This window comes from Dermacentor albipictus, chromosome 5 (assembly GCF_038994185.2).
Source record: "Dermacentor albipictus isolate Rhodes 1998 colony chromosome 5, USDA_Dalb.pri_finalv2, whole genome shotgun sequence".
Lineage (NCBI taxonomy): Eukaryota > Metazoa > Arthropoda > Arachnida > Ixodida > Ixodidae > Dermacentor > Dermacentor albipictus.
This window is the reverse complement of record NC_091825.1, coordinates 171,737,570-171,763,464: the sequence shown is the minus strand read 5'-3', so window position 1 is coordinate 171,763,464 and position 25,895 is coordinate 171,737,570. Positions and strand designations below refer to the sequence as shown.

At 47.0% G+C, this 25,895-nt stretch overlaps 1 protein-coding gene across 1 annotated transcript in view; it reads left to right on the top strand.

The window, feature by feature from the left end:
• The first annotated feature begins 380 nt into the window (after positions 1–380).
• Positions 381–25,895, top strand: part of LOC135916686 (uncharacterized) — a 293,712-nt gene continuing 268,197 nt past the window's right edge. Inside the window, exon 1 of the mRNA XM_070539477.1 lies at positions 381–995. Coding sequence (XP_070395578.1) covers positions 903–995 — 93 coding nt within the window. The 5' untranslated portion in view covers positions 381–902. The remainder of the gene's footprint in view (positions 996–25,895) is intronic.

The following is a 25,895-nucleotide window of genomic DNA, read 5'->3' as shown; positions in this document are numbered from 1 at the left end:
TGCACTGTCGCTAGGTGGTGGCCTTGCTTGCTGCACCACTTGCAAAGGTTCTGGCGCCCTTACACAGTGCGGCCGTGTTGCAACGCATGCAACACAACCACCCACAACCCATTTTAATTTAGAAGCCAATTTGTAAAGGTAGTTCGGATGCGACTTAAGTTCTTCAACGTGGCTAAATCTGTAGGCATGTTTTAGAGAAGCTGTAAATTCATCTACTTGTATCTAAATGAATCCTTTTAGGCTCAGTAGCCGAATAGTACATAGATCTAAGCAAAATATAGCTAAAATTGTGTCACTGGTGCCAGTGCCTTCAAGATAGAGCCAGCAAGCTGTGGAAGAAGACGACGACGGCGATGATCGCGCGAACAGTGACACGAGCGCGTCCCTGTGACCATGTGACGTGTACAAACAGGCACGCACCAGAACTGTGGAACAGCCGTGGCATCGGATCGGAACGTCATCAGCGTAACTGGTGCCGCCAAGTAGTTTGTTTGCCTCATCAGTTCACCTGGCGCCACCTTCCGCAGCAGTTCGTGTCATCGCAGCGCTGTCGCATTCACCGCCAAGACGACCGCAGCCGCTTAGCGAAGGAGGACGGAAACGCAGGAATGCGCAGAGTACCAGCGTGAATGCAGGTTACGGCAGAAACAACTGAACGACGCTGCGTAGCGCGGGGAACTACAGCAACACGCTGCAGACAGACCAGCGCGTTCAACAACGCACTGGCGAGCAGGAAGGCGCGTTGCGATGCGTAGCAGACGACGCCCGCCGTTCTCGGACGCTTCCCCAGATGGCTCTGCCAGTTCCGGCGGAGGATTCGACGCCGTTCGATTTTCCTCGATTGCCGTTGCGGACAGCGTTGCAGTTGGCTCAAGGATGGGCAACGCACTTTGTATTGATACATGCGTATTGCGTGTTTCTTGTGGCCGATGCACGCGGGCGCTCTCCGGCTCTCGAGCTGTCGGCTGAACTGGCCAGCGCTGCAGCTACGCCTTGTAAGTATACTTTGTTAATAGTCTCCAGTCTCAATCATTCGTTCGCGTAACAACACATATCGAAAACAATGAATAAAAGCGAAATGAAAGGGGACGAAAAGATAACTTGTCACCGGGGGGGGGGGAACAAACCCGTTATGGGAAAGTTGTGGCTGCAATCTCTGCCGGCGACATGTCATCTTTTCCTCAAGTATTCATTTTCTTTATTATTTACTGCATTTCACTTGCAACTACAGCTAATTACCCTTGCGCTTTGCTTGGCCTTTGCCTCTTTGCTTCATATGGACATGCATGACATGCACGATATCGCATGAATGAGATGACTTACATGACATGAATCTCATGACGTCATTCCATGACATATGCCATGGCACGACAGGCATATGAGTGACGTTACATGCATGACAATGTCAAGCCATTCATGTCATGACGTAAATGGCATGCATGCCGTGTAACCTTGTTCGCTGAGGTCATATTATCATGCCATGGCATAAATGATTAGACTTTGCATGAATGGCATGTCTATTCTCATAGCATAGGACATGACATAATAACATTACATGCATTTCATGGCATGTATATAATGACATGAATCAGAATCAGAATCAGTTTTTATTGAGATGATTGGAGAGATTACAAGTTGTTAATATACAGAAGGAGGTCCCGAAGTCAAAGACTGCAATGGTACTCCTTTACAAAGTAAACGTAATAAAACAAAAATGCAGTAGTTTCAACAAGTCGTTAACATGAAAGAAATACAGGTTTTAGTATGAATAGCAAGATTGAAGAATTACATGTGCATAAATGTCATCAAAAAGCACTTTAACATAATCTCGTTGACAACTAATAAAGTAACAGCGTAGGTGAAGTGACGAACACAGTATAATTTGCTAACTCGAATGCATGTGAGGCAGAAACTGAAACCTAATGGTATGGCAATGAAAATGAAATGAAGGCACCCTGAAAGAAAGGTTGTGAGTATGAACTAGGCATCAGTATTCGACAGAATGTAATCTTTTAGTTGTTTCTTGAATTCGTGAATCTTAAGTGTTGTTATGTCTAATGGTAGTGTGTTCCAGAATGCGATAGATGCAAAATGGACGCTCTGCTTGCCATAATTAGTATGTATATTGGGTAAAATGAAGTTACTATTTGTTGCATACCTCGTAATATTAGTATTTAATATAGAAGATTGTGGTATCAAGCTATCACATCGTGTGTAATTGATTTGACGGAACAAAAAGGTACCTAGGTTGTATTTAACGAGTTGTGCGACTGAAAGAATGTGATTAGTTAGTAAAAGATATGATGCGGTGTTTCTATATGGGCTAAATTTAATTATCCTAATAGCCTGATTATGTAGGATTTGCAATGAGTTTAATTGGGTTACGTAAGTGTTTCCCCAGAGAGTAACGCAGTAGTTAATGTGGGAATGGATAAATAAAAAGTATAATGATAGCAGTATCTGATGCTTAAATATGCTTCGTGCTTTTAGAAGTACTCCAATCTCGTAGGTAATCTTCTGTTGTCGACAAATTCGACTTCGCCCTGCCATCTGCTAGCCGCCTGGTTAGCTCAGATGGTAGAGCGGCTGCCCCGGAAAGGTGGTGGTCCCGGGTTCGAGTCCCGGAACAGGACGAATTTTTCTTCAACTATGAGGCTCTTCTTTCGAGGAACCCGTATGGGTTTCCTTTGTCGCAATTGCTACGAACGGGTGGGATGTCTGATTTTCCCTTTATTCATTACTTCTCTCCACCTTGCGGGTTTCCGCAGAACTACTACGTCAAACTTTGGATATGTGTTCAATAAATTTAAGATGTCTGTCTACTTTTATGGCAAGATAATTACATGAAAAACTTGCAGGGATAGGACTTGGGCCCCCCGAATATTGGAGGAATGGAGTGAAGTTCTCGGTGGTGGGAAGAGAATACAACACATTTTGTTTTCGACGGGTTTATCTGTAGCTGGTTAGTGTGGCACCACTCCAGCAGGCTGTGTAAATCGCCATTAAGGTTAGATACTAGGGTTGCGAGATGTTTATTGGAAATAATGATAGTAGTATCATATGCATAAAGTATACATTTCGGAGAGGAGAGGCAGTTAGGCAGATCATTGATGTATAATAAAAATAAAAGCGGACCCAATATGGAACCCTCGGGCACGCCAATATTAGAGAACATGGTTTTAAAATGAACGCCCGAAATGGTTACTAGCTGCATTCTGCCTGTTAAGTAATTTTGTAGCAACAAAAGTGCTGGGCCGGCAATTCCTAATGATTCAAGCTTACGAAATAAGATATGATGATTTTTTTCTCAAACGTTTTGCTTAAATCTACAAATACTCAATCTGCATAACTGCTTTCATCGATAGCAAGTTTTAGTTGATCGGTGAGAGCTACAAGAGCAAGTTCGGTCGAGTAACCCGAGCGAAAGTCGTATAGAAATGGTAAGAGAATGGTAAATTTTCTAAGGCAATTAGTTAAATGTTTTTCTATAAGCTTTTCAATTACCTTGCTATAGAAAGTCAATACACAGATGGGGCGATAATTGGAAATTAAAGAGCGGTCATATTTCTTAAAAATTGGGGTGATCTTGCCTTGTTTTAGTTCCTGTGGGAAACTGCCTGATTTAAACATGATGTTGATTATGTCTGCAAGGACATCACTTATTAAGGGTGCAATTAATTTTATATGGGAAGGGTGTAATTTATCGATGACAGCGCCGGTTATATTTATGTAGTTTATAATGTTTTGAACTTCCTGGGATGTAGTTGGAAATAAAAAGAAAGACTGTGGCAGGCGCTGGGGCACGGGATTGTCATGCGCAGGGGATTGTAGTTCGCTGCTAAAGAATGAATCAGCAAGCACATCAGCTATTTCTTTGGCGGTTTTGTATACCTTACCATGATAAGCAATTTCTGTTATAGCTTAACGATTATTTGCCCTATTTAAGAAGGAGTTAACAATTTCCCATTTCTTTTTTACGTTTTTACCGCTTTCCAAAATTTTTCTTTCGTACCATGTTCTTTTAGCTTTTTTCAATGTGAGAGAAAGCTGATTAGAAAACGTCTTGTACCGAATGGCTAAATTCTTGTTAAATGGTTGTCGTTTGGTTTTCTTGTAAAGATTATCCTTCTTGCGCATCAAAGTTAAGAGCATATCAGTTATCCATGGATTTTGAGGCGACGCGAATTTCTTTTTGCATTTAACTTGATAGGAATGACGATCAAAACAGGACTTAAGCGAAGAGATAAACAGTGCAAATGCTTTTTGTGGATCATTTGTAGAAAAAGATGGGGGACCAGTCAAGCTTCGACCACGGCTTCAAGGAATGATTGCTTGTCTAGTATAAACTTCGTGTACGTGAGTTTTGCGGAGCCATGAGTATAGTGAAAGATTAAAAATAAAGGATAGTGATCAGTTGTCGGTCATTATAACACCTGCGTCTGGTGGATATGCCAAATTTGATAATGCATGGTGTTACGAACTTTGCACCGCTGCACCACTATTACGACTTTGTGGTCCCGTAGCGCTCGTCACCCGTTTCGTGACAGAGCGTTGGTAGCGAAGACTCCGAGCCAGGCGTCGATGAGAATAACGAAAGGGATTTTATACATTATATACAGGTCATTGTACAGGACAAGATCGGATCGGCACTGGGGCCGAGAGCTCACACAAACGCTACTGTTCCCGCACGGCGACGTCCGGCGAAAACGCGTGACACATCTCACCCCAGTCGGGAGCGACACTGTCTCCCGGTGGGTCGGCGGATCCTGTTTTTCAGGCAGCGCGTCGCTGCTTTTATAATCCCCGAGGAACCATTGTCACTCAAACGGCCCAATACAAAGTCAGCACACGACGGTCGTCCGAGGGGTCCAACCAGCGACCGCGCTGGCCACCCGGTTCAAAGTTCGCGCGCGTGGTGACCTCCATGCAAGAGGAGGTGCGGCGCCGGGCTGTCTGGTACTCGCGGACACGTCCAAACATGCTGCTCGCCGAGGCTTCTCCCGCAGGACCCCGCTGCCTGACGGCTCAGCATCTTGACTTGTGAAGGGAGAATTAGGGCGCTCGCAGGATAAATTCTGCATCTTGCAGATTCGGAATCCGGGCTTGTGGTAATGGCACAACAATGGTCAATTAATGTACCTATGGGGTGGTTAGCACATCGCGTCGGTATCTTAATTAAATATTCATAACCAAATCTGTTAAAACAATCAGAATAATGTAAAGCATTAGTAGACGCACTATCAGCGAGGTTAATGTTAATGTCGCCTATAATTATTACATTTTTGTTTTCATCTGCTAGCAGTGCCATGACGTTATGGAGAGCAGTACAGAAATCTATTGCTGATGACGAGGGTGAACGATATATCCAACCAATTATTAGGACTTTGTTGTCTATGTTGAGGAAGTCATATTTAAGTCCAATCTGCAAACGTCTTCACAATTAGTTACATAAAGCACAAGATCGTTCCTTCGGTGATACGTAATATCCGAATAGATATTGCCACGTGAACTCGTTAATCTTTTACGGGTGAGCGCTTTTACCGGCTAAGAAATGTTATCGCTCAGCGCAAGACGCGTCTACATGTATCGGACGTTTCTAGAATGCTATTGATGCTTTTGTCCACTGTCTATTCTTGCCAAACTTTGTGTAATCTGATTGAATGCATGCGCGACACGAATGGCGTAGAACTTTGTGGAAGACACGCGGGTCCCAGCGATTACTCTGGAACATTCGACGACTGATCTATAAAAGCCGATGCGCTTGACCCACTGACCAGATTTTCGATGATCGCCGACTGTGTTCGCAGTTTTCGTTGAGCATTGAGTGTAGCCTGTTTTTCTGGGCACAGGTTCGCCCAGTAAAGTTAGTTTCGCCATTCACAGTTTTCTTGCTGTGTCCTCAACCGTCACTACCAAGTGACATCTGGTGGAGGTGCTTTGCGTTCGTGTACCGGACGCCCCCACGAAGCCGTGACCTAAGCCCGAACGCGGAAGACAACACCAACATCGCCAAGAACCAGCGAGGTAGCCGTAGGCTGCAAGGACTGCCCCCGGAGCACGGACTTTTGCCTGACACGACCAGGAAGATTGTCACCCAGTCAACCCCAATGGCAGCCCCAGCGTCCCCCAGCGTGCTGCAGCAGCCCAGGAAGCCTCCGACTTTCCGCGGTTCAACAATCTAGGACCTGGAAACCTGGCCTGCGACGTATGAGAGGGTCGCTGCATTTAACAGCTGGAACCGCTACGACAAGCTTCGACGTCTTTTTCGCATTGGAAGACGCCGCCAGGACGTGGTTCGAGAACAGAGAAGCCACCTTAACGACGTGGGACGTGTTCCGAAGCGGCTTCCTGCAGACATTCACAAGCGTCGTACGCCGAGAACGAGCCCAATCACGACTAGAAATTCGAGTGCAGCTGCCCAATGAGACCACCGCGATTTTCACAGAAGAAATGAGCCGCCTATTGTGCCACGCTGACCCGGAAATGTCCGAGGAGAAGAAAGTCTGCCTACTGATGCATGGTATAAAGGAGGAACGATTCGCCGGAGTGATACGGAGCCCTCCGAAGATCGTCGACGAGTTTCTTCGAGAGGCCACCAGCATCGAGAAGACACTGGAAATGCGGAACCGACAATCCAGCCGCCGCATGAACCCGACAAACTACGCCGGAGTTCAGTCACTGGCCACCGACTATCTGCGCGAGACTATCTGAACGGTCGTGCGGGAGGAGCTACAGAAGATGTTCCCTTCATCACAGGCTCAAGTGGCTTCAATTGCCGACGCCGTCCGTGAGGAGCTCCAACAACAGCTCGGGGTAGTCCCTGAATCGCCGCAGCCTCAGCCGCAAGCGATGACATACGCCGCTGTAGCCCGCCGTCACGTTCCCCCTCCGCGCCCACGGCAGGGCACAGTGACGACACAGTTCCGTCATCCACCACAACCCCCACCGCCAGCACGCCAACCCGTCACCCCACGCGGCATTCCAAGGAAGACTGACGTTTGGCGTGCCCCCGACCACCGTACGCTTTGTATCACTGCGGAGAAGCCGGGCACATCTACCGTCGATGCCCATACCGGGAGATGGAACTACGAGGGTTCGCCGTTAACGCGCCGAGATCACAGCTTGGCGAACGACCTCGCTATATTGCGCCACTCAGTGGAGCCCTCGACGACCGTCCCGTTCTCCGTCACCAGTCAGCTACCTGTCGCCGCAGCGCCGACCATACACTGGCGCAGCCCGGGGCCCCTCTGCGAGCCCATATCCGGAAAACTAAAAGCAGCAACCGATGGAGGTGCGGTTGCTGTTCGTTGAACTGACGAAGATCCTCCGCCGCCGACGAAGTCGCCGAAGAGACTACCTCGACGACATAACAACGACACGCCACCGTCCCGACGAAGTTCTGAAGCAAAGAATACACCGACGAAAGGCAACCTGACGACGCCACGTACCAGCCACAGGTCAACGCTACGCAGCCGTGATCCGACGCCAAGACCTAACTGTAACGCAAGACGATGAACCACCGACCTCGACGTGCTTCTCGACGGCCACGCAGTCACCGCCGTAGTAGACACAGGAGCCGATTACTCTGTCATGAGTGGACCCATCGCCGCCCAGTTGAAGAAAGTTAAGACTGCATGACAGGCGCTCAAAATCGGACGGCTGGAGGACACCTCATCAGGCGGACTGGAATCTGCACGGAAAGAATTACCGTTCATGACCGGACTTACCCTGCCACCTTCGTTATCCCCCAACAATGTTCACGCGACGTCATTCTAGGCATGGAATTTATAAACCAACACGGCGCCGTCATCGACCTGAAGTCGACAATCCTGTCGGAAGATCAAGCGATACCACCAGAGAGCTCTCGTAGCCACCATGCCTTGAGCGTGCTCGAAAGTAAAGTCAGCATCCCGCCCCGCTCCAGCATTGTGATTTCCGTCGGCACCAAAACACCTGCCGACGTAGAAGGCGTCATCGAGGGTAACCAACGCCTACTGCTAGAACGTGAAATTTGCGTCGCAAGAGATATCGCTCGACTGCACGGAGAAAAAACGAAAGTGTTGCTGACACACTTCAGCCAGGAGTTCAAGCACATCAACAAGGGCACGACGATCGCGTACATCGAGGAACTTCTGGCAACGAGCAATGCGTTTGTCCTCTAGGATCCTACCGCATCTACCCCGATGACCATAGTTCCCGCACCAGACTTTGACGTAAATCCAGGTCTCACTATGAGTAAGCAGCAACTGCGCAGAAGTCTTCTCCGACGATACAAACACTGCTTTTGGACGTCATCGAGGATTAGACAAACACCAGTTGCAAAGCATCGCATAATAACCGAAGAGTGCGCTCGACCACTCCGCCAGAGCCCTTACCGAGTTTCGACGCGAGAACGTGAAGCTATTAGGCATCAAGTCGACGAAATGCTGTGCGACGACATCATCCAGCCCTCGAAAAATCCCTGGGCATCTCCTGTAGTCCTGGTGAAGGAAAAGCACGGAACCCAACGTTTCTGCGTCAGTTATCGTCGACTGACCAAGATCAAGAAGAAGGGCGTATACCCCATTCCACGGATAGATGACGCGTTGGATCGGCTCTGCAACGCTAAATACTTCTCATCGATGGACCACAAGTATCATCATCATCATCATCATCAGCCTGGTTACGCCCACTGCAGGGCAAAGGCCTCTCCCATATTTCTCCAACAACCCCGGTCATGTACTAATTGTGGCCATGCCGTCCCTGCAAACTTCTTAATCTCATCCGCCCACCTAACTTTCTGCCGTCCCCTACTACGCTTCCCTTCCCTTGGAATCCAGTCCGTAACCCTTAATGACCATCGGTTATCTTCCCTCCTCATTACATCTCCTGCCCATGCCCATTTCTTTTTCTTGATTTCAACTAAGATGTCATTAACTCGCGTTTGTTCCCTCACCCAATTTGCTCTTTTCTTATCCCTTAACGTTACACCTATCATTCTTCTTTCCATAGCTCGTTGCGTCGTCCTCAATTTGAGTAGAACCCTTTTCGTAAGCCTCCAGGTTTCTGCCCCGTAGGTGAGTACTGGTAAGACACAGCTATTATACACTTTTCTCTTGAGGGATAATGGCAACCTGCTGTTCATGATCTGGGAATGCCTGCCAAACGCACCCCAGCCCATTCTTATTCTTCTGATTATTTCTGTCTCATGATCCGGATCCGCAGTCACTACCTGCCCTAAGTAGATGTATTCCCTTACGACTTCCAGTGCCTCGCTGCCTATTGTAAACTGCTGTTCTCTTCCGAGACTGTTAAACATTACTTTAGTTTTCTGCAGATTAATTTTTAGACCCACTCTTCTACTTTGCCTCTCCAGGCCAGGGAGCATGCATTGCAGTTGGTCCCCTGAGTTACTAAGCAAGGCAATATCATCAGCGAATCGCAAGTTACTAAGGTATTCTCCATTAACTTTTATCCCCATTTCTTCCCAATCCAGGTCTCTGAATACCTCCTGTAAACACGCTGTGAATAGCATTGGAGAGATCGTATCTCCCTGCCTGACGCCTTTCTTTATTGGGATTTTGTTGCTTTCTTTATGCAGGACTATGGTGGCTGTGGAGCCGCTATAGATATTTTTCAGTATTTTTACATATGGCTCGTCTACACCCTGATTCCGTAATGCCTCCATGACTGCTGAGGTTTCGACAGAATCAAATGCTTTCTCGTAATCAATGAAAGCTATATATAAGGGTTGGTTATATTCCGCACATTTCTCTATCACCTGATTGATAGTGTGAATATGATCTATTGTTGAGTAGCCTTTACAGAATCCTGCCTGGTCCTTTGCTTGACAGAAGTCTAAGGTGTTCCTGATTCTATTTGCGATTACCTTAGTAAATAGTTTGTAGGCAACGGACAGTAAGCTGATTGGTCTATAATTTTTCAAGTCTTTGACGTCCCCTTTCTTATGGATTAGGATTATGTTAGCGTTTTTCCAAGATTCCGGTACGCTCGACGTTATGAGGCATTGCGTATACAGGGTGGCCAGTTTCTCTAGAACAATCTGCCCACCATCCTTCAACAAATCCGCTGTTACCTGATCCTCCCCAGCTGCCTTCCCCCTTTGCATATCTCCCAAGGCTTTCTTTACTTCTTCCGGCGTTACCTGTGGGATTTCGAATTCCTCTAGACTACTTTCTCTTCCATTATCGTCGTGGGTGGCACTGGTACTGTACAAATCTCTATAGAACTCCTCAGCCACTTGTACTATCTCATCCATATTAGTAATGACATTGCCGGCTTTGTCTCTTAACGCATACATCTGATTCTTGCCAATTCCTAGTTTCTTCTTCACTGTTTTTAGGCTTCCTCCGTTCTTGAGAGCACGTTCAATTCTATCCATATTATACTTCCTTATGTCAGCTGTCTTACGCTTGTTGATTAACTTCGAAAGTTCTGCCAGTTCTATTCTAGCTGTAGGGTTAGAGGCTTTCATACATTGGCGTTTCTTGATCAGATCTTTCGTTTCCTGCGATAGTTTACTGGTATCCTGCCTAACGGAGTTACCACCGACTTCCATTGCACACTCCTTAATGATGTCCACAAGATTGTCGTTCATTGCTTCAACACTAAGGTCCTCTTCCTGACTTAAAGCCGAATACTTGTTCTGTAGCTTGATCTGGAATTGCTCTATTTTCCCTCTTACCGCTAACTCATTGATCGGCTTCTTATGTACCAGTTTCTTCCGTTCCCTTCTCAGGTCTAGGCTAATTCGAGTTCTTACCATCCTGTGGTCACTGCAGCGCACCTTGCCGAGCACGTCCACATCTTTTATGATGCCAGGGTTAGCGCAGAGTATGAAGTCTATTTCATTTCTAGTCTCACCGTTCGGGCCCCTCCACGTCCACTTTCGGCTATCCCGTTTGCGGAAGAATGTATTCATTATCCTCATATTATTCTGTTCCGCAAACTCTACCAATAACTCCCCCCTGATATTCCTAGTGCCTATGCCATATTCCCCCACTGCCTTGTCTCCAGCCTGCTTTTTGCCTACCTTGGCATTAAAGTCACCCATTAGTATAGTGTATTTAGTTTTCACTCTACCCATCGCCGATTCCACGTCTTCATAGAAGCTTTCGACTTCCTGGTCATCATGACTGGATGTAGGGGCGTAGACCTGTACAATCTTCATTTTGTACCTCTTATTAAGTTTCACAACAAGACCTGCCACCCTCTCGTTAATGCTATAGAATTCCTGTATGTTACCAGCTATATTCTTATTAATCAGGAATCCGACGCCTAGTTCCCTTCTCTCTGCTAAGCCCCGGTAGCACAGGACGTGCCCGCTTTTTAGCACTGTATATGCTTCTTTTGGCCTCCTAACTTCGCTGAGCCCTATTATATCCCATTTACTGCCCTCTAATTCCTCCAATAGCACTGCTAGACTCGCCTCACTAGATAACGTTCTAGCGTTAAACGTGGCCAGGTTCATATTCCAATGGCGGCCTGTCCGGAGCCAGTGATTCTTAGCACCCTCTGCAGCGTCGCAGGTCTGACCGCCGCCGTGGTCAGTTGCTTCGCAGCTGCTGGGGACTGAGGGCCGGGGTTTGATTGTCTTGTTCATATAGGAGGTTGTGGCCATGTACTGCACCAGGGTGGCCAATCCTGCTCTGGTGAGGGAGTGCGTTACCGGTTCTGGTCACCGGGATCAGGCCACACTCCAGGCCTGTTTATGCAATTTTATCAACACGCGGATTTTTTTTTTAAATAATCCGGTGGAAAATTGCCGGCACCGGGATTCGAACCACGGACCTCTTGCACGCGAGGCGGGTGTTCTACCTCTACGCCACCGCTGCAAACCACAAGTATGGCTACTGGCAAACAGAAGTCGATGAGGGAGATCGCGAAAAGACCGCCTTCATCACGCCAGATGGCCTTTACGAGTTCAACGTCATGCCATTCGGGCTATGCTCTGCGCCTGCAACGTTTCAGCGGGTCATGGACCCGGTTTTAGGAGAATTGAAGTGGTAGACGTGTCCTGTTTACTTGGATGACGTCGTTGTCTTGGCCGGAAATTTCGACGATCACGTTAGGCGGCTTGCGACAGTATTAGAAGTCATCAAGTAATCAGGGCTCACTCTGAAGTCGGAAAAGTGCCGCTTCGCTTACGATGAGCTTCTGTTTCTAGGCCACTTCATCAGCAAATCTGGAGTCCGCCCCGACCCGCAGAAGGCAACTGCCATCGCAAAGTTCCCGCAGCCCACCGTCAAGAAGGCCGTGCGTAGATTCCTTGGCATGCGCGCCTACTACAGGCGCTTTGTCAAGGGCTTTTCCCGCACCGCTGATCCGCTAACACATCTAACCAAATGTGATGTCGAGTTCAAGTGGGAAATGCCACAGGCCGACGCATTTCAAGAACTCAAACGACGCATGCAGTCGCCGCCGGTACTTGCACACTTGGACGAAGACGCCGATACCGATATCCACACTGACGCCAGTAGCCTAGGCCTCGGTGCCGTCCTAGTCCAGAGGAAAGACGGACTTGATCGGGTGATATCTTATGCTAGCCGGTCGCTGTCAAAAGCGGAAAGCAATTATTCCATGACTGAAAAGGAATGCCTCACCATCATTTGGGCTACAGCAAAATTCCACCCTTACCTATATGGCAGGCCATTCAATGTAGTCAGCGACCATTACGCGTTGTGTTGGCTAGCTAACTTAAAGGACCCTTCATGACGGCTAGCGCGGTGGAGCCTCACACTGCAAGAATATGACGTCCCGGTAAACTACAAGTCCGGACGAAAACACTCTGAAGCCGACAGCCTGTCACACGCCCCCATCGATGCACCGCCGCAAGACGACGACGAGGATGACGCCTTCCTCGGAATAATAAGCGCGGAAGCCTTCACTAAACAGCAACGAGCAGACCCGGAGCTAAAAGGCCTCGTCGAGTATTTGGAAGGGAACACCGTCGTTGTCCATAGGGCATTTAAGCGCGTATTGTCTTCGTTCACGCTACAACACAACCTGCTCGTGAAGAAGAACTCCTCGCCAGTCCGCGCCAGCTACCTTCTTGTTGTTCCGTCAGCGCTGCGTCCAGAAGTACTCCACGCCCTACACGAATATCCAACCGCTGGGCACCTCGGATTCTCCCAGACACTGTCGAAGATACAGGAAAGGTATTACTGGCCGCGTCTGACCGGCGACGTCGCCCGTTACGTCAACAGATGCCGAGACTGTCAGCGACGCAAGACACCACCGACAAGGCCAGCAGAATTACTACAGCCGATCGAACCTCCTTGCCGACCAGTTCAGCAGATCGGGATAGATTTGTTGGGACCGTTTCCGACGTCAACATCCGGAAATAAGTGGATTGTTGTGACGACTGGTTATTTCACCCGCTTCGCTGAAACTAAAGCTCTACCGAAAGGCAGCGCAGGCGAAGTGGCGAAATTTTTCGTCGAGAACATCCTGCTGTGACATGGTGCCCCAGACGTCCTCATCACCGACAGAGGAACGGTCTTTACAGCAGAGCTCACCCAAGCCATTCTGCAATACAGCCAGACAAGGCACAGGAGGACAACTGCCTACGACCCGCAGACGAATGCTCGCAGGGAGCGCCTGAACAAGACCATCGCAGACATGCTAGCAGTGTACGTCGACGTCGAACACAAGACCTGGGATGCCGTCCTGCCGTACGTAACCTTCGCTTACAACACGACGGTGCAAGAAACAACCAAGATCACGCCTTTCAAGCTGGTTGAGGCAGCATGGACGTGCGGCTGCATGGCAAGACGCCATGCTGCCGCACGTCTGCGACGAAGAGAATCTTGACGTCGCCCTATCTCCAGCGCGCCGAAGAAGCCCGACAGCTCGCCCACCTGCGGATCAAGAACCAGCAGAGGACCGAAAGCCGACACTACAACTTTCGACGGCGCTACGTCGAGTACCAGCCCGGCGACCGTGTTTGGGTTTGGACCCCAATACGCCGACGAGGACTGAGCGAGAAGCTCTTACGCCGCTATTTTGGACCATACAACATCATCCGAAGCATTGGCGGACTGGACTATGAGGTCGTGCCAGACGGCATTTCGCATTCACAGCGGCGCTGCGCACGACCTGAAGTGGTCCACGTGGTGCGTCTTAAACCGTTTTACGGACGCTAACGAACTTCTCTTATTTTGTTGTTTTCTTTGCTATGAGTGCTTATTTATTACTTTCGTTTGTTTGCAGCATCGGGTCGATGCTCTTTAAGAGGGGGGTAATGGTGTACTTATCTTCATCGGGTGACCACGTTTGGCCGCCTAACAAATGTTATTGTGCAACGCAGGACGCGCCTGCAGACCTATCAGTCTGGCACGACTGATAGGTCGTGCCAGACGGCATTTCGCTAGCACAGCGGCGCTGCTCACGACCTGAAGTGGTTCATGTTGTGCGACTTAAGCCGTTCCACCAGCGCTAATGAACTTTGGGGACGTTGCATAGCTGAACTTCGGACTTTTTTTTTAAACTGTGTCACCTTAGACTTCGTTTCTTTGTTGTTTTGTTACTTTGTTTAACAAGTGTCCTTTTTTGTTTCCTTCCCGTTATGTTTGTAGCATCGGGACGATGCCTTTTGAGAGGGGGGAATTGACACGTGGACTCGTTAGTCTTTTACGGGTGAGCGCTTTTACCGGCTAAGAAATGTTATCGTTTAGCGCAGGACGCGCCTACATGTATCGGAAGTTTCTAGAATGTTATGGATGCTTCTATCCGCTGTCATTTGTCGCCAAACTTTATGCAATCTGATTGCATGCATGCGTGACGCGAATGGCGTAGAACTTTGTGGAAAGCACGCGGGTCCCAGCGATTGCTCTGGAACATTCGACGACTGATCTATAAAAGCCGACGCGCTTGACTCGCTGATAAGATTTTCGACAATCGTCAACTGTGTTCGCCGTTTTCATTGACCATTGAGTGTAGCCTGTTTTTCTGGGCACAGGTTCGTCCAATAAAGTTAGTTTCACCATTCGCAGTTTTCTTGCTGTGTCCTCAACCATCACTACCACGTGACAATATACAGCGCTCGCCGCCACGGTTGCTGAACGGACGATTGGAGGATTCAGCAACAAAACTGAAAAAAAAGAAAAGGCATTTAAATGTGGTCGCTCAACCAAGTTTCATATACTCCGATGACTGAAAATGGGAGGGTGAATGAAGAAAGGAGATCAGAAAATTCATCGAAGTGCTTGCGCAGACTGCGCGCAAATGCAAGACAGATCGCTGATGATTTGAAAGAAGATTGTTTCAGAAGATTTCAAAGAAGATTGTAACTAGTCTGATGTGAGATAGGACGAAATTATGAGACTTAATTGCGTAGGTGATAGGCGTGGTGCAAAGGTGGATTAAAGTTAGGTTATCACTGAAAGGTCGGATTCGGTTGCGATGCGAAAGACGTGGCTTTCAGTTGTTTTCAGGGCTTTGATTTGACAGTTTTCTGTCCACCGAAATCTCCAGTTTTTCGTTTTTTTCGGACCCAAAGCTTTGGAAAAAAGAGCTTTATTTTCAAGTGTTAAGTGTTGATTAACGAAAACATGGTTCTCTTTTGCGAGGCCGATATCACTCAGGCAGAGTCTAGCTTTCCGTGCTATCGCGACGAACTCAGCTTTTTTCGTTCTAGAGCAGAAGCGAGCGATAATATTTTTATGTTCTGTTTTAGTAGGAACGCGATGAATAACGTCGAGGTCGGTGGCCGTTACTGGGTAACCAATTTTGTTGCAAATAGTTTGTGTGACTGTCGCACAGTCCTCTCCTTGTGCGCAAGGAATGCCCTTAATTTCGACGTTGTTTAGTCGAGAGCATTGCTCGAGTTCGCAAACTTTCTTTGTGAGAGTATTGTTTGCTTGTAAAGCTTTGTTTGCGGCTTTTAGCTCACTGTTTTCGGCACTCAGCTTTTCGATGAGTTTGCCTAGAAATTCTACGCTAGTTTCCAAACTATCAGTTCTTAAGTTCTACGACGTGCATGCCTGAATTGCTCGCCCTCAGCAGGAATTTTCCAAATAAGTCATCAAGAAGTCTTTAGCTTACGTTTCCAAGCGGGGCGGGCTGGGAGAATATTGTAGGTCGGTACCTCTGCAGGCCGTTCGTAAGAGTACAAACTCTTGAAAGTAAGTTGCACGGCAACTTTGTCAACTGCCCTAAATATCGGAGTTAACTACGGATATCCGGCACATCAAAAGCATCGAAAACGACTCAGCTGATAGACTGCCCCGGATCACTTCCCTCGGCACTTCTACATCAACTGTGAACTGAGAACGACTAGCACCGGGCGCAGATGGAAGACTCTGAGCTGCAAGCGCTGCGTGCTCATGCCTGTTCCCTCCGTCTACAACTCGTTCCTCGCTCGTTTGTGCCTGGCTCACTCTGGTGCGACATGTCAGCGCCTGCACCTCGCCCCTTCGTTGCGGCTGCCTTCCGTCGTGCGGTGTTGCAGTCCCTTCACGACATCTGCCATCACAGGATCCGAGTACGGCAGCGCCTCGTTACGCAGCGCTGCGTCTGGCCAAGCATTAGCATCGGATGTTCAATGGGAACGTTCGCGCCTCACGTGCCAGACCACCAAAATGGCCCCCAATACGATGACTTCCACGTAGTACTTCTTGCCACCTGGCAGTAGCTTTGACCGCGTCTATCTTGATTTGGTTGGACCACTTTGTCCCTCTTACGGCTGCCGGTAAATTCTAACAATGATTGACCGCTTCACCCGTTGGCCCGAAGCCGTGGCCATTCCGGACATCACTGCGGAAACGGTCACCAAAGCCTTCGCTTCAGCATGGTCCTCCCGCTTCGGCTACCAAAACAATGTTACCACCGATCACGGCCGACAATTTGACTGTACAGTCTTCAGTTCCCTCAACCGCCTGCTTGGCGCTGAACACTGCCGTACCACTGCATATCATCCCTGTACCAACGGCATGGTTGAGCGGCTCCACCGCCAGGTCAAGGCTGCCCTCACAGCGCCAGGATCGGGAGTACTGGGTCGACCACCTTCCTATAGTGTTCCTTTGCAAACAGCGCGAATAACGGGACACAGAAAGAGGCACACGACACAGGTGCTGACTTCGAACAAGTAGGTTTATTGTGCGGGCGCAAAATATATAGGCAGGGAAGTAATGATAAAAACATAAATGGCATGGAAACACAAAAAGAATGACTTGAGATTACATGTTGGCGGACATCGGTTAAATTTGCAGATACGCGATTTTCTTGAGTAATAACTGGATGGATGGTGCTGATGCATGAAGGACCACGTTGGGTGATGGCAAATGCTTCGATAATTTCACGCGTGCGCTGGTCAGCGAGCTTTTGGATGACAGTGACTTTTCTAAAATGCGGGATGCATTTACATGCCCCTCAATGCAGAGCAAGGTTGCTGCTGTAATTTTGTTTTATCTTGTTGGCGTGCTCGAGGAGGTGATCATTGAGGCAGCGTACCGTTTTTACTACGTAGAAGCGCCCGCACTTCAAGGGTGTTTCATACATGACACCTGTGATGCAGCTGGTGAAGCGCTCCTGATGCTTCTTGTCGCAACCTTTTTTGTGGGGTTGTCTTTCATAAGACGCCGAAGCCCGCCACCATCTTATTAAATCTTGAAGTCTCGAAGACTGCCATGACAGCGGACGGGTATGCGTGCGCACAACGCGGTAGCATGGACAGGGTGTCCCACGTGACCTGAGTCAAGATTTTTCAAAATGAAAGGCGCGTCGCGTCGGAAGTCAATTGAATTGGCAGCAACATGACTGGCGACGGCGAAGCGGCAGGACATTGTGATGGTTGTAGGCAGATGGGCCGGCGGCTCCTGTCGGATGACGGCGCAGATGTGTGCTACTGACCTTGTTCACCGTACACACGCTTGAGAGCAGCACGATAACACTGAGCAAGCGCTCCCTCACGTGGCTTCTTTAATATTTCGCGGGCTTTCTTTGTAACCCGGAAAAGACTACGTGAGACGTATCGTACTGGAAATAAATGGGTCAGTTTTTTCTGAAGGTGCTCTAGAAATCTGCGAATCATACTTGGGGTGCTCAGTCAGTAATTAAAAAGTTCGGTGATTAAACTTGATTAAGGAGTGAGTTATGGAGAAAACAAAAGAAAATTGCCTTGGCTACTGTAGGATATTGCGAATAGTATACTTTCGGTTTAGTTCGCTTCCGATGCGCCTTTCATTCTTAAAGTCTTGGCTCAAATTACGTGGGACACCCTGTATAGTGCAACTGACCGTGGTCTGCTCTGGACTACCCCGCCAGTTGCACTTCGCTCTTCGAAAAGGAGGTTTGTCCAGTGAGCTCCAGAGCAGTACTGTGCAATGTGGTGAACTCGGCTCAAATCGTGGATTCCGTACCTCAAGAGGTGCGACGTAATGCGGTCGCGTTTCTCTCGCACGTCCCCCTAAATTGCCACTGATGCTTTTCTTTTTCACGCGAAAGCGTGAAATGACCCACTGGGCGAAAAAGGCGGGCGTCTGTAGCAGCGAAACGGCACCCAAAGCCCCATCGGCTGCGATGCTCGAGCGGAGAGGGCATCGCCGCGGCGCCACTTCACCCTCGCTCTCTGAAGCCGGCGCACGGTGCCCGAGCCAGCACCACAGGCTCGGGCAGCACGTAGTTGCTGGCTGCTTGCTGGCACGTGCCGCTACGTAGCAAGTGCACTACTCGCATGCAGTGCAAGACTCGCAGGACCGCTCAGCGGCGTTTAATTGGACATTAATGCTTTTGAATTGACGACTCATATGTGCTTATGCCCCGGTGTGGCTGCTTAGTGGCTTTGGCGTTACGTTACTTTGACGTTAATCAAGCTAGCTACAGAAAACACCGTCATCACAAACGCGTTTCGTCTCGGCACGTCACGGTGTGTTAAGATCATATTTAAGGGCGAATACCTCCCATCGCATGTAAAAGTGGGCCACTTCCGACTGGCAGTTCACCCCCTTTATGCCAAAACCGCTGCAGTGCTGGAAGTGCATTAAGTTTGGCTATGTGAGTAGTGTGTGCAATAACACTACCGTCTGTTCCGAGTGAACTGGGCCCCACACCACTAACACGTGCACAAACTGCAGCGGCCCTCACGATGCATCCTCGAAAAAATGCCCTTTGATTCGAAAGGAAATTGCAATATTGAACAAAATGGTTAGAGACCACTCGTCTCACCGAGAAGCAGCAACATCTATTAAGCGACGTCGATCACTTCGCCGATGTTGATAAAGAACCTCCAAAGCATCTGCAGAATGTCAACCACGTGCATTACCACCCACTATTCAGCCCAGGCAAAACGCAGCCAGCTCAGAGGACAAAGGTGCATCGAACAACACCGCAGCTGATGCTTGGCCTGCACTCCCGAGGCTACATGCCCCTACTGAGAGAGAGAGAGAGAGAGAGAGAGAGAGAGAGAGAGAGAGAGAGAGAGAGAGAGAGAGAGAAACTTTATTTTGGTTCCTTCATGAATTTAGCGTCTCGAGGTCTCGGTCGTCTTGGACGCCGGCGACTTGGAGTCTCTTCCAGCAAGGGTGGGCCCCTATTCCAGGGCTCCACTGAGCCTAGCTACCTCGCCAGCGTGCTGCACCAAGGCCCTTTGGGCCGTGAGCTCGCAGCTGGTAAGCCGACTCTCCCATTGCTCCGCACTCGGGTTATTGTGTTGGTGGAATGATTTATTGTGTTTACATTCCCATGTGACATGGTATAGTGTGGGTGTTGCCCCGCACCATGGGCAGGTGTCTCTGTATTCTGTTGGGTACATTTTGTTTAGGATGTATAAATTTGGGAAGGAGTTTGTCTGCAATCTGCGCCAACTCGTTGCTTCCTCCTGCGTTAGAGCTTTGTGCGGTGGGGGATATTTGGCTCTCGTCCCTCTGTACAAGTTTAAGATTTTTCTGTGTATCCTCCCTCACAAGCGTGTGGGTGATACTCCGGGGCGCGCGACTGCTCTGCTCGGAACGTGGTCTCTCGAGCTAGGCTGTCTGCCCTTTCGTTACCCTCTATGCCTGCGTGGGCCGGAATCCAAATTAACTTGTGCGTAACGTTCCTTTCGGCGAAGTTGGCTCCGCTAAGAATTCTGAGGGCGGCTTTGCTAATCCTGCCCCTCGTGTAATTTCTGCACGCTTCCTTCGAGTCTGTTAAGATGTTTAGAGGCCTGCCTGTCCTATATCCTTCTACTGCCGCCAGCGCCACGGCAATTTCTTCGGCCTCCGCTGTGTCGGCTGCCTTTGCCGTCGCATATGTGATCAGATTCCCGTCGCCATCCACCACCACCGCCGTGGCCGTGCGCTTCCTTTCTCGCGGGTACGTGGCAGCATCCGTGTACACCGTGTTCTCTAATAGCGCGAGTGTCTTTTCCACGTATTCGGCTCGCGCCTGCCTTCTGCTCTCGTGGAGGTTGGGGTCCATGTTCTTACACTCTAAAAATTTAACACCCTTAAGGGTGTAAATGGCTTGTCCCATGGGTGACACCCTTTTTGGGTGTATTGCTACACCCCAAGCAAAGGGTGCACATTAACACCCCACAAAAGAAGGGGTGTTAATATGACGTCACCTCACCTATGGGTGTAAAGCAAACAACACCCTTTCTATATGGGGTGTAACACAGACAACCACCCTTTCAATATGGGTGTAGCATGTGACAACAGCCTTCCAAAAGGGTGTTATCCCTGCAAGTATTTTAGCGTTCACTACAGCCATGTAGTTAATGGGCAGACTAGCTGTTGTGAATGCTGCCTAGCCTTAGCTATGGTACTACCTTGTTCAGTATGAGCCAGAATCTGTGAGGCGTCGTCATATTGCGCTTCTGGTCCGTCATGTGGTAGCATAACGTGCGGCCCTTTCAGGAAAACAATTTAAGGTTTCGCCATTGCAACAAGGCACACACGCCATGCTTTCGTAATCTTCCTCTGCAGTGATAGTACACTGCCGGCAGGATGCAGAGCGCAATAACAATGCGCGCTGCACTAAGGACACAGGATCTCCCGCACCTTGGTGCACCAGTACTTATAACTCCGTGGAAACAGCACACAGCCAAAAGCATAGTTACATGCATTTCAGAAATGATTAAAAACCTCCTTTTCTTGGTCAAAAATTTTCGCAACACGAGCTCGACCAGGAGGGAAAGACACCACAGCTCGCTGCTGTAGCTCATATTGAATGGAATAGAGCGCAAGCAATGCATGTATTGGCGACGGTAACAAGTGCAGTACTACAGAAGTATACGTTTGCCTGTCAAGCAGTTTTTTGCCGTTTTAAGCACATATTTTATACCTCTATTCATCAAAGTTGTCATTCATCTCCACGGGATGCTTGTACTAGTACCTTCACATATATGACTTAAAGGTAGCACTGAAAGCCCAAGAGCAAAGTGCTTCCACTTCGAATAATCTTTCAGCATTTACGAACAAACAGCATGTGTAGCTGTGCATGCTGTTCAATATGTAAGCATGCACTATTTTCTGAAATATACGTATGCTCCATTTACTGACAGTGACCTGCTTATACCCAATAACTTAGTGTATTTTTTACCATGTGCTTGCATTGAATATTCTACAGGCATTGTAAGTTAAGCAACCAGAATAACAATCGGCTAGTCTAAGGTTACCTAATTGAACAAAATCATTGTAAAATTTGTGACGAAATGTCAGAAGTATTTATTTCATTCAAGAGAAATGGTTACATAATAATGTTTGCACATTTTAAAAGTAAAAAGGAAGATGAGTAAAACCATACCAATACAAAGACATAAGCACCGAATAATGGCACAGGCTTGCTCAATTAAATTTTAAGCAGAACAGTTTTTTTAAATAATCTCACTACGAAATATCACGTGTTTTCATTTGAAAAGCACTGCATCTTATTATAAAGCACAAAAATAACCGGTCACATAAGTAAGAACAAGTCTGACTGTGTCTTTAACAAAAGGATAAAAAGTTGGGCAAGTTGGTACAGTAACCTGATGTTGGATTGTAGCGCGAAGTGACACGGACACAGACTAGAAGCAGACAGGATGAGCGCTAACTCTCAACTAAATTTTTATTGAAATAAAGAATAAATAAATAAATAAATAAATAAATAAATAAATAAATAAATAAATAAATAAATAAATAAATATATGTGTGTGTGTGTGTGTGTGACTGCAAAAAACCGCAACACATGTAAATGAATATTGAATACATAGTAGTAACATGAAGACGACAAACAAAAGCTATCAGCCATCAACTGCGTGGCAAATCTGAGTGCAAGCTATTCTCTTATTAAGTATACCTGTAGGCATTGCGACCAATGTGCTCCCAAGATGTATGAGGCATTAGTCATTGCATAGTTGTAAGGACATGACAATCCTAGGATGATTATGTTCTTGAGGCTTTTTACCCCACTTTCCATCTTTTGAAACATGTATACTTTAGTCTTGAAAACAAAAATGCTACAACTGGCGTGTGATAAGTTTTGCATCTTATTTCCTAGCAGCTCACTGAAAAGAGCCACGATGACAAGTTTAAATGCTGTTACCTCATCAGACATTCAAATTTCTTAAACACAAACAAAACCAGATAGGCATTAGAGTGAGCATCACTTAAATACATTACGCTGGTTTAAAGTTATTGCACCACTTTGGGCCAGGTAAAAACGTTAGAAACATCAAAAATGTTAAGATTCTACGGCCAACCATGCAAACTAAATAAAAAAATCATTAAGCTGTCTTAAATGGGTACAGGAGCTTTACAACTGGCCATCTTGGTGATGGACACACAGATAGATGAGCAGCCATTCCACTGAGACGAGAATGTTGAGGGCTTCGCATGGAAGTCTGTGAGACACTGCAGAGTAGTTCTTGGTCCACATGAAGGAGGTTGCTTGCATACACGTCTGGGCCAGCATACTGAATGCAGTGTTACCGGTACCTTTTCCCCCTGCATTGTGGTAAAAAAGCATGGTTAAGTTTATACGATATTTAATATGCAAAAAAAAGAGGTGAGGCATGCAGACAGGACACGAGAGTAGAGAAGTGAACACGAACGCGAAAAACATGAAAATTTTCATTAAATTGTTTTATTAGATAAAATTTTTATATTGTGTCATTCATTATGAGGGTTCATAACCGCAACACATTTATTATATAAGCAGGTAGAATTATCAGCTTGGTCAGTTTGTACAAGCTCGTTTGAGGCAAGAAATCGAGTTTCACAAACACAACCTCAACATTCTTGATTGAAAAAAGAACACCTTAGATGACATGCAGTCCTGTGAGTGGGAATTGCACAGTTCAAGAAAAACAAATTAGAACTCACAGGCCGATCCTGAAAAAGGAATAAGCACCTGCTACTGCAAAAAGCGAATTAATTGGTAGGTTTTAGTAGCACAAGGGCATCTTTGGCCAATGAGCGCCAAGTCTATATTGCAAAAGATAAAGTTAGTGCATCTTTACAAAGCAAATATATAAAGATGACTAATGCCTCTCTGCACTAGTTGCTTTCCTCTAGCGTGAAGTCATTTTAATGCATGCACACGTACGTACACATGCTACACCCAAGTGTAACAGCTGCAGAATTAAAATTGGGCAGCAACAAAGTCGCAACCTTTAACCATTGATCACAAGCTGTACTAGTGACTGGAGGTAGTACCAATATCGCCAATGACTAGTTGCACTCTTTCTGCCCGACGTTATGCTGCTCTTGTTGTCAAAGACGAGTTACAGTCGGCATTGAGGGAAAGCTGCCCTCAAGAGCAGCTCTTATTTTTGTGTTATTTCTAACCAGAGACCAATGAAGTAATATATTTTTAGAAAGAGAATGACACCGAAAATTGAGTACGTAAAACATTTGGTACATTTTCCGGAATTAACTTGGGGGTTAACAGCTAAAGCGGCAATCCAGACACTAGAACATGTTTTGACATGTTTGCTACCAGTGAATGCTGGAAAATATGTTGGCATTCTGTAGTTTTGTCCAACAATGCAAAAGGGATTCTTAATAACTGAGGAAATAAATGGAAAAGTATCATGAAGTACATTTCGTGAATGTAATGCAGAATCACTCAACTTCTGTTGCTATATAATCTCCACTTGATTAACCTGCACTTTCTGAACTAGTTCAGGAGGTACTGCATTTCACTACTCATTCCACCAGTTCAACGTGGTAGCAACTGCACGTTGTGATTTGTTTTAGTTAGTGCAGGCTATGTACATGGCGAGTTCACAGCATTCCCTGCACACGGCCGAAAGGCAGTGCATGTTTGCGCAGCAGGTGTGGTGCCGCTTCTGCACGAGCGAGGCGCAGAAATCAGAGTTTCATACAATAATTACTAGAGGGAACTCTGACGTTAGTGTCCACAGGAGATCAAACAAGAACGGCTGTACCAGCATGGAAATTATGGGAAGTACATGGATTTGCCTAAACTTCGCCTGTTTGGCTTCAAACGGCTTTGTGACTTTGTATTCTAGTCATTTTCAACAATATACTGCGTAATAAATAAATAAACATTAAAATCGTCCGACGACAGGATTCAAACACAGGAACTCTAGAACAGAAGTCTGATATTGAAACCATTAAGCGACGGAGGCACGTAACGACAAGCGAGTGCAACGCCCTGATGAATTTATCGCGGGCATACTAGTGCCTTGAGACGCTTGGTGCCCTTCGATTTGGCTACCTGGACAAGCTCAATCGTTGCAATTAATAGCAATTGTGCGTGTTGGCGCCGTCTTCTGCACTTCGAAGAGTATAGACTGCGCTGAAATTTACGACAATAAGATTTATATAGCGTATAATATACGAAGCCACAAGGACGTCTGAATTCACAAGCACGAATATCAGACAAATCCATGTGCTTCCCATCATTCCCATGGTAGTACGACTGCAGCGCCAGAGTTCCCTCTAGTAATTACTGTAAGAAACCCTACGGCAAAAATAACCGATGTGCCTCGCATTTTGTTCTGGAGTAATAAACTAAGTTTTGCTGGTCCCATAAATCTTACTGGTCATTAATTCCAAGTTTTAGTGCAGTCACATGTCTAGTAGGCAATTGCATTTTGCATAAACATTGCAAAGCCAACTGTGATGAAAGTTCACTCTGGTAAATTGTTTATGATCGAGTAGCATAGACTACTGAAGCAATCTCTGGAAGGCAAGTGAAGTAATTTTCTTATTAGCAGCCTTTAAACAGCATTCGAGCATATGACACATGCACGTCAGATATGCAGATAATATTTCCTTGACTAAGCAAGAAGCGATGCTTCATGTTCCACGAGGCTACTTCTATCAAAACAGTATTGGTGCTCGCTAAAAACAATGCCAATGCAGATGATCCAAATATTTTTCAGGAGCAACAGCTATGCCTGAAATCATGTTCGATTAGTTTTTTTAAACACATGCTCAGACCATGTTAGAAGTGCTTCTTAAAATCCTCCTATTTATTAGACTAGTCATATATCTGTACACAAAGGCTACTAATTAGGTCCCATGCTATATCATCTTAACAAAAACTTCACTTAGTAATACACATGCTGTGATAAGATTTGAGACCACATTGAGATGCTGAACAAGGTGAATTCATTATTTTTAAAATGAAGCTCCTGTTCTTCCAAACGAGAAGAACGGATACTGAGGGTCAAAATTTTTCTGAATCACAGCTGGAAGATGCCAGGGAAGGCACGTGGAAACTTATTTGTAATTTTCCATTTAAATGTAGAAATGATGAAAGGAAATGTAATGGTAAAAAAAAAACAGGCATGGGGGGAGAACGAACCTACAGCCTTTGCATTAGGCATGCGATGCACTAACCACTGTGCCACCGAGGCAGCATTCAACCGTCGACAATGGCCCCTCAGATTGTCGACGCTCGAACACGGCCGTAGTACCACAGTGGTTAGTATATCACATGCGTAATGTAAAGGTTATGGGTCC